We start from the raw sequence: 9,840 nt of genomic DNA, 5'->3' as shown, positions 1-9,840 counted from the left end.
GTCTACGCATGCGCGAGGCTTCTCTTCTCTGAAATCGGCGAGATAGTGGAGGCATTCTATAAAAATTTTAATTTTAGTTAATATCTTGGTTTTAGCGCAAAGTTTTAATCTTATAAAGCTTGGTTTCACGGAGTTAGATACTATCAAAAGTTAAAGTAAAATAAATGATCCTAAATGCAGACTTAATAAAGGTAACAAATTCGAATCAAGAACCGTCAATTCACGTATCACCATGACTTTCCGAATTCCCGATTTAAAATATACGAGCAAACGAGTATTGGAGATTGACGATTCATGTATCACCATGACTTTTCAATCCTCAATATAAAACATACAAGAAAATGAGTATTGGAGGTTGACAATTCATGTATCACCATGACTTTTCAAGTCTCCAACCTCAGAACATAATCGTAAATGGAAATTGAAAATCAACTATTCATGTATCACCATGACTTTTCGGATTTTCAATCCCAACAAACGAATATGTAAGTAAAATCAATAAAAATTGAAATTCACAAAAATCGAAATATCGCGGAATAAAATCATATACTGCGCAAGCGCGAGCATATTCATAAATAACGAGTAATTAACAATAAGCGCGCAAACATGAGATTTCTCTCATGCGCGAGAAGGGACTCTTAGGTATTCTAGGCCGTTACGTCTAACCACCTATCCTAAAGTCAACGAGCTCTGATACCAATCTGTAACACCCCGACCAAAGGCGGATTATACATCGGGGCGCCACATATTGCTTCATTACTCGCGACACTATTGGTGTCAATATTTATTAATACACATTTTATCGCGCACAGCGCAGCGGGGAAAATAAAGAACATAAATCAAACATAAATCAATATATTATAAATTTTAACATTCAAACAACATTAACTTGTCTTGATACATTTTAATTCTAGGTCCAAAAGTAAAAACGTCCTACGTGTCCACAAGCTCCAAAACAGCTACTGCAAACCTGAACATGTGTTAAAATAAACGTCAAACACTTGCGTGTTGGTGAGAAATCAAGTTTAATAGATAATCATAGATAATCACAGTAAATCTGCGCGCAACACGTGTATGTCTAGAGTTTAACAAGGGTGTAATCAGATTGTGATCAAGCCTAAGATAGTTCATAGATCATAGTTCAATCCATGCTCCCAATTAAGCATAAAAACGAGAAAACATCTGTGCAAGTGTAAACAAAGAAAACCGTAAACGATAGGTCTCCCGTGTTCAACTAATGGTACCAACGGAACTGCGGAATAGGCCGAACAAAGCGGTTAATGATACACACATACAAATAAACAGCCAAGTAAACGTCCTCAACACATGGGATACTGCGCGACTAAAGTTCATAAACAAGTTTAAGACTCAAGTTTTGTATGAACACATGAACATCCCAAAGCATTTAAAATAAAAAGGGATTAGATACGAGATAACTCACATGATAAACGATGCGGTGATAGATAAAGCAAGAACCAACTTTAAACAAGCACAAGTTAACCTATAAATAAGATTATTGTTTTAATGATTGGTTTTAAGTCTTGATTATGAGTTAGCATAATTAATAAGTAAATTATTATATATAATATATATATTACCGAAAAAGCAGGGCAGAACAGGGAGGAAGACGGAGGCAGAGAGGAAGACGGCAGAGAGAGCAAGGGGCAAGAGAACAGGAGAGATTAAGTGTTTTGTGTGTGTAGTGTTAGGAAAAATAATACTATTATTTATAGAGAAACCCTAGGAGACACAATCCCTAGAAAAAGGGGAAAAGATCTCAAAAAGTAAAAGATTCCAAAAGCAAAAGATATGGAAAGATATGGCAGCTGCAGGGGGCAAAGGAAAAGCTGACAGGGAACAGTAAAAAGCATGGGCGGGTCAGATAAAGGTACTGGTCAAGCATGGAAAAAGCAGATCTCAAAAGATAATGTCAGTCACTTTTTCTACCAACCAATGGGGTTGGTACGCATGCAGCGCCGAAAGTAACTATTCAGACATTAGATAGGTTAGGTCAACAGCACAGAAGATAAGACAACACAAAGCATACAGGCTGGAATAAACAGAAGATACAAGGGTTAAGCGCGAGAAGGCTGAGTGCGCGAGCGCGAAGGCTGGCACAATAATCCTTAGCGCACTGCGGGAAGAATCACAAATCCTTAGCGTGCTGCGTGAAGAACAAGAATTCTAAGCGCATCGCGGGAAGAACATACATTCTTAGCGCATTGCGGGAAGAACATGCATTCTTAGCGCGCTGCGAGAAGAGTTCTCTTCACGCATCGCAGGAACAAGATGTCTTCACGCAGTCTTCCATGTAAGGAGTCTGGTGCGTGGAGCTGCAGACATCCTTAGGCGGGAAGAACCAAAGGACAAGCAAAGAGGAGGGAAACAAAGCGTAAGGGTGGGACGGCAACAAGAGGGAACAGAAGGCGGAAAGAGAGAAGGAAGAGGGACGGGACGGCGGAAAGAAAGAGAGAGAAAGAGGCGGAAAGGAAAATACATATTATTATTAAAAATAAAATACAAGTATAAATATTAAATAATAAAAGAGAGATCGGGTCAGAGAAACGGGTACCTGGGTCGGGTCGGATCGGGGCAGATGCCACAGGATTGCCGCGTTGGATTCGACCTAAACATTGCGGGGGAGGAAACGTCTTCACCGCCGAGGAGGCGGCCATTGAGAAGGGATGCCAAGGGGAAAAAACCGGCTGAGGGGGGAGCCGTAAACATCGTCGATCTTGTTAAATCCCTCAATAAATTCAACAAAACCATGGAGGTGGTCTCTAATGACAAAAAGGAAAAAAGTCGAATGAGAGATTTGGACTTCCTTACAAGAGACTTCAGTAACCTAAATCCGGTCGATCAAATGCTGATGGAAAAGCAAAAGGAACGTATCCGAAAGAGGTTGATCGAAGAAGACCAAGCCGAAGAATAAGAATAATGTTTTTTTAGTACTTTAATTTTTATTTTATTTTTAGATATTAATGTGTTTTTTTTTAATGTGTGTTTTTTTTAATAATTTATGAGTTTTTTTAATAATACGTTTTTTGAATATATTTATAAAAAAATAAAAAAAAAATCCGCTGGAGCCCCTGCTGGAGCCCCTCCACACCAGGGCCAGGGGCTCCAACGGGGGCTCCAACACCCCCCTTATCCAGTTTCTCTCTCTGCCACACGTCACAATATTATTGGCTGTAGCCCCACTCGCGCCCCCCATTAGAGCCCCCCACACCCCTCAGCTTTATTGGGATTCTCACTTTTCCTCAATTCCAAGATCTGCGCAACATAATAAATCTTAAAAAAAAAAACAAAAAAACCAACTTTATTATTATTATTATTCAACTCACCACCACCTCTGTTCTGTTTCACTTTGTCCTCTGTTTTCCCATTGGCCAAACCACCCACTTATTTTCTTATTACCATTATTATTATTATTATTGTACCAAAAGTGTATCACCCCTCTTTCCCTCTGCTCATACCCACCCAAAAAGCCATCAAATTTTGCACCTCTATATGTATATGTACACCTATTATTATTATTATTAACAAATGAGACCACCCACCTCCAAAAGCTTCAAGATTTCCTTTTTTTGCCAGAAAGAAGGTATTTTAGCTTGATTTTGGGTTTTCTACCTTCAATCCTTGATGGGTTTTTGTTATTTTGAATTATTTTGAATGAAAGACTTGATTTTGATTACTGGGTCAAGAAAATTCTAGGGTTTTGTTTTTTAACTTTTTGGGTTTCAAGATTCTTTAAATTTGGAAAAACTTGACGCCACCCTTTTTGCTCAATCATGGATTCTGGTTTTCATCATGATCAAACTTTGAGTTATGGTTCGAATCGGCATGCGATATCGTTTAAAGATAGTACTAGTGAGATCATCAGGATGGGGGATTATTATAGGATGAATAGTTGTAATAATAATATTAATAATAATATTAATAGTGCATCAAGCATGGTGTTTTCTGGGAATTCTGGTATGGTGCAAATTGGGAATTCGTGTACTTCTAGTGTCTCCGATTCGGTCCCGGGGTTGAAGCATGATGCGGGTTTGGCTGTCGAGTGGTCGGTTGACGAACAGATTAAGTTGGAAGAAGGAATATCAAAGTAGGTATCTTGTTCTGTGTTTATGATTATATTCTTTTGGTATATGTTCTTGTTAATTGTCCATCACTTGTTCTTGTGGTTTTCGGTTTTCGGTTTTCTTAAGAATCTAGTTTTTTAAGTTGTAATAATAATCATATTAGAAGTTTGTTTGTTTAATAAGTTGTCAATAAGTTCTGATTATTTAAGGATTTAATAGATGAAAAGACCAAAAAGGTAGCAACTTTTTTGTAAAATATATTCAAGTTTTGTTGCAGCCATCCAAAGCTGACTCAAATAATTAGATAATAAGAAGAAAAAAAACTGTTTGCATAGATTGTTAAATGTTAGTTATCTGCAACACACAAATCCAAAGTTGCTGCTACAATTTAGTTATTATTTTTTATATTCTAGATTTTTTTTGTTCAATTTAATAATAATGCATCCTTTAAGTAACATATATATGTGTATACTGTATGACCCATATATGCTTGATTAATGATTTTCTGTACTTATATGTGTAGATATGCAGATGAACCCAACATTATGAAGTGTGTGAAGATTGCTGCTACATTGCGTGATAAAACTGTTCGTGATGTTGCCCTCAGGTGTAGGTGGATGACGGTGAGCTTGTTAGTTGTTACTCATTTTTCTTGTTATATTGGTGATTTTTTTTTTAAATCAAGATAAGGACATGATATCTTAATTGTAAAGGTCACATTACTCGTGCACCATTTATATTCTTTAAAGTACTTCATCGGGTTATATTCTTACTAAATGAAATTTTGGCAGAGTAAACAAAAGAAACATGAGGCGCTGAAGTTAAGCAGGAAGTTAAAAGATAAGAAGGTATGGCTATGCTACCCCCCCCCCCCCCACCCACACACACACACTGACACACACAAACGCACACCTACGCACGGTGAGGGTAAAACATACACTGATTTAGTAGGTTTTACACATTAAAACTTTTTGTATTATACCAGTTTGGCTCGTTCAAGATAAAACATAAACCGAATCCACACATTCGTGAGTAAAATTGTCGAAAATGTGACCTCTATCGAAAATGTTACTGTTTTGCTTTACAACTTATTGTATCAACCAAATTGCTTCTTGTACCTTTTATTAATGATATATTTGCCTTCCTAGGCTGTACAAAAACTGGACATAACTTTACAAGGTTTACCGTTTAGTTGCAATGTACCAAGTGAAACACATTGTGTGTGCCTTTAGATTGAGGCTCGTTACATACATAATATATTAAAGCCGAGACGTTAGATATATTATATTTATATGTATAGAATTGCACTTAACTTAAGTTTAGCATTCTGATTGTGTGTTTCAACAGGATAAACTGATCGAATTCTCGTCAAAGCCAACTATATCATCAAATTCAACTTCGAATGTAGCTCCATATCCGGTTACCATGAATAATCGGTTCCAGAGCAATGGTAATCCTTTGGAAGGTCAGTATCTTATGTTTTTGTTATGTCACATTGTATTTTTGTTTGTCCCTAATTGAAGACCTTTAGTATTTTATTAACATACCGATTATCCTTTGATTAATGCAGCGTTAAGCGGCCCCACGAGGCGTCTTTTGGAAAAAAACAACCAAGTTCTCGGTCAGATTTCGGCTAACATTTCTGCATTAAAAGTAAGTATTTTGAATTCATTATTTTTTATCAATATATTCTTTGGAAGCTAACATTTTGTTTCTTAATATTTAACTTCAGCTGCAGGACAATGTCAACCTTTTTAGTCATGCGAAGAACAATCTAGCTGCCATCTTAAAGGAGTAAGCGAGAAATTAATTTGTCTTGAAAAAAATATGTGCATATCGGCTGCTTATTTTGGTTTGTTTTTTAAAATTCTTGCAGCTTGAGATACATTCCAGGGCCGCCACTGCCTGTATCGTTAAACATGGATCTTGTTAACACCGTTCTACCCACTACAAGTCAGGTAACTAACATTACCATAAGTCAACTATCTGAAAGTTGACTTTGACTTCTCTTATTCAATACCTTTTTGTTGCTTCTTGATTAACAGACAGCGAAGTTTGGATCGTACAACAAAATGCATCTAAAGCAAGAACCAAATTACTGAGTTGGAGTCAGTTTGGTTGTAAGTATAGAGTAAATCTAATGTATATTACATTATCAGGATTGACCCTTTCGGGCGTATTCTATATTACCGGTATTGGTTGACCTTTTATGTCAAAGTCAACTATGCAAGAACTTGTAGAATGATGCCATTTTCGAAAGCTAAGATGATTGATTGGCCACTAGGCAACTACTTGCTTCATTTTTATGTTTTGTTTGACTTTAAAAAAGTCAAACCTAGTTACATTTTGAAATAAGTCAAACTATGGTCACACTGATCACACAATTACAGCATCAAACAATATCAAAAAAAAAAAAAAAAACTAAAAGAAAAATCCCTTCTTCACAAATAGACAAATCAAATTTCATAAATAAAATTAACAACCAAACGAATCATATGCTCAAATGTTCGTCTCTTGGCAAGCTCTGGACCGTGTCTGACCATCTTCCCGGTGAATGATCACTGCTATTCGACGACACGTGAGCTCCTTCTGCTCTCGTTTCCCTAATCATCCTCAAAACCTCCTTCATAACGGGCCGGTTCTCTGGTGCAAGTGAAATACAAGCCATGGCAATATTCAAAAGAGCCGTGAGCTTCTCCTCCGAGGCCTCGTTCCCAGACGACGTTGGCTCGTCACCAGACTCCGTTTCTTCTTCTCTCACTGACTTGACCCATTTAGGAATATTCGACCCGTGCTCCAAAACAAGGTCCTGGAACGGGGTTTTTCCCGTGAGAAGCTCTAGTAGCAGGACACCGAAGCTATAGACGTCTGCTGGCTGTGTGAGGGGTTTTCGTGGGTCACGGCATTCTGGGGCGCGGTAGAAGAGGGACGACGCGCTTGACTCTTCTGGGAAATCGGGGTTTTTAAATGACATTAAACCGTAGTCAGTAATGCATGATTCAAAATCGGAGCCTAAGAGGACGTTCGAGGATTTTAAGTTTCCATGGGTTAGGCCCGGGTTTTGGTGGATGTATAGAAGCCCGGTGGCTAAGTCCTCGGCGATCTTTAGGCATGATGTCCAGTGTAGAGGCTTCCCGCCGGCTGATGTTCTTGATCCTGCAAATTCAATTCATATCAACGGTCCAGTGTGTAAACTAGTAGACGTCGATAAAAGTTTAAATTGAGCCGAGCTTAAATGACCATGTACTCGAGCCTCTATTAGAGCTCTTTTAATAAACAAGCAAGCCCAAACTTCATTTATCGAGCTCGTATAAGCACACGAGCCTATACGACATGCTACTTATATCACTTTTATTTTATATATATTAAGTAACATAATAACCCATATTGTATGTAAAATAATATGATAAAAATAATTAAATAGTATATGTTTTGCTATATCAAAACTAATAATTATAAATATATAAAAAAATAATTATAAATGCATATCACTAAAAATAATTACGAATAATAAATAGTAAACGAACTGATCTCACGTGAAACTTCAGTTTGGAAAGCTTTTCCACTTACCAGCCGAACTCGGGTTTTAGAAATAAAGTTAAATCGCTCCAAACTCGAGCGTTTTCTTAAATTAAACGAAACGAAGTTGAGCTTAAACGAGCTCAAGCTTAACCGATGTTCACACCACCGACATTCATATTTTATTCTTACTTTGGTTTTATTAAATTGCAATTTACACATTAGAATAATAATAATCATCACTCAAAACAGTCCAACTTTACACGTTTATTATTAAACATTTATTCAAAATGCTTGTCTCATTAGAAAAAAGTAGAGCTTTCTTTATCTCCATATGACAAGTGTTAACTATTTTTTAATGAATACATTTAGTTAAAATTAAATTAAACTAATTCAATAAAATAAAATATTCGCGTACCGTGGATGAGAGAGAAAAGACTGCCGTTAGGGAAATAATCGTATACGAGCAACCGTTCCTCTTTAGCTTGGAAATAAGCCCTCAAAGGCACCAAATTTTGATGCCTCAACCATCCGATGACGTCCACGTGTCTCCTAAACTCCTCCACCCTCGGATACCTCGCGTCTTTCAGCCGTTTAACCGTCACAATAAACCCTGACTCCATCACCGCCTTGTACGTACTCCCCACTGTCCCTCTCCCCAAAGTCTCCGCCGACGCTTTCAACAAATCCTCCAAACTATAACTCATTTCCGGCGAATCTCCCCCGCCAAAAAACACCAGCTTCCCAATCCCACCGTCGTCACCTTCCGGCGAAAACCGACTCCCCCCGTTTTTCCCACTAGTCGTCGCGCCGCCACTTCCACCGCCACCTCCGCCGCCCTCCACCGCCGCCGCCGCCACTTTTCCGCCTTCCTCCACCGACCTTTTTTTACTTTTTTTATTACAACAAATTACAACCAATGTGATAAAAACACATAATAACAAAAACCCACCAATAGAACTTGCTATAATAATAATATTCCTAATTCTCCGGTGCCGGTGTGACTTTCCGACCGGTGGATTCTCCGGCGACCCCGCCGGAGAAGAAGCTAAACCGCATTCAATATTAATCGCATCGCCGCAAAGACCCACATTGCCGGAAAATGACGTGGCATTGAATTTAACCAATACCGGAGTCACCGGAATCTCGCCGGAAAGTTGATTATTCGATAAATTAAGAAGCTTTAACCCAGACTGATTCAACGGTGGGACCCCACCACTGAATCTATTATCATCTAAATAAAGACAATACAATCTTTTTATACTAACCACCGTTACCGGAATCTCGCCGGAAAGTTGATTATTAGATAATACGACGATTTTGAGGCGGTGTAAGGTAATAAGACTCGCCGGAAACTCGCCGGAGAAGTTGTTGTGTGAAAAGTAGACTGATTTGAGGTTAACTAACCCGGAAAGATTTGGGATTTGACCCGAGATTGAGTTTTGTTTGAAGCTTAATACTCGAATCTGGTCTAACTGGTTAAGGTGTGTTGAATTTATTGTACCTGTTAATTTCATGTTTTCAAGAACAAGCTTTGAGACTCTGCCACGTAAGCATTGTTTCACACCAACCCATTTGCATATATCATTTCCACTCCAGTTGTTAAGTGCAGTTGATGGATCAAGTGATGATTTTAACCCCAAAAGTGCTTCTTTATCATTACCACCATTAACACTCATTGAATATTCAATTTCAAGATTCAAGATTGTAATTATTATAACAAGGAAAAGATAATGTTTTTGACCCATCTCATCTGGGTCGAATCTTGGAACCGAATCAGAAATGGGTTTTAAAGATCCATTCAAAAAGACAACTTTTTGACTGAGTTATTGGGAATGCAAGATAATGGAAAGAAGGGTATTTTGGGGATTTTTTTGGGGGTTTTTTGGGTTTTTTTTTTTTGGGTTTATCAAATTCAACTTCATGGTCAAATGGGTTTTGGATCTTGAGTGATAAAGATCATAAAGTCTAACATCTTTTCATCTTCAAGAACCAAGAACCACCATGGATCTGTGTATAATGTATGAGTGTGTTTGTTTGTTGTGTTGTTGTAGTTTTCAAAGACAGATGAATAATATGAATAAGATGAATGAGATGAATAAGATGAATGAGTGTACACGTGAAGTTAATAATCAGAGCTTTGCAACTTCAAGAAATACTATATTCTTACTCTTTTTAAAAACACTTATTTTAATAACAAAGTTGGAATTTAAATCTTGAATTATTAACTTATTTAACT

The 9,840-nt window shown here is 37.6% G+C and overlaps 2 protein-coding genes across 2 annotated transcripts; one reads left to right on the top strand and one right to left on the bottom strand.

Moving 5' to 3' along the window:
* Positions 1-3,260: 3,260 nt before the first annotated feature.
* LOC143535117 (uncharacterized) lies at positions 3,261-6,271 on the top strand. The gene is made up of 8 exons (XM_077029454.1): positions 3,261-4,105; positions 4,606-4,705; positions 4,874-4,930; positions 5,430-5,547; positions 5,653-5,735; positions 5,815-5,876; positions 5,959-6,040; positions 6,128-6,271. Exons 1-8 carry the CDS (start codon positions 3,792-3,794, stop codon positions 6,182-6,184), a joined length of 873 nt encoding a protein of 290 aa, XP_076885569.1. The 5' UTR covers positions 3,261-3,791; the 3' UTR covers positions 6,185-6,271.
* A 267-nt stretch (positions 6,272-6,538) lies between these two features.
* On the bottom strand, positions 6,539-9,600 carry LOC143535116 (inactive leucine-rich repeat receptor-like serine/threonine-protein kinase At1g60630). Its single transcript, XM_077029453.1, has 2 exons — positions 8,020-9,600; positions 6,539-7,238 (listed from the first exon to the last, which is right to left on the bottom strand). Exons 1-2 carry the CDS (start codon positions 9,347-9,349, stop codon positions 6,574-6,576), a joined length of 1,995 nt encoding a protein of 664 aa, XP_076885568.1. The 5' UTR covers positions 9,350-9,600; the 3' UTR covers positions 6,539-6,573.
* Between the last annotated feature and the right edge of the window lie 240 nt (positions 9,601-9,840).

This window comes from Bidens hawaiensis, unplaced genomic scaffold (assembly GCF_021521415.1).
Source record: "Bidens hawaiensis isolate Kalapana, Puna unplaced genomic scaffold, B.hawaiensis_p1.1 tig00010387_1, whole genome shotgun sequence".
In the NCBI taxonomy this organism is placed as follows: domain Eukaryota; kingdom Viridiplantae; phylum Streptophyta; class Magnoliopsida; order Asterales; family Asteraceae; genus Bidens; species Bidens hawaiensis.
Note: the sequence above shows the minus strand (reverse complement) of the source record. Positions and strands in the feature narration are given on the sequence as shown.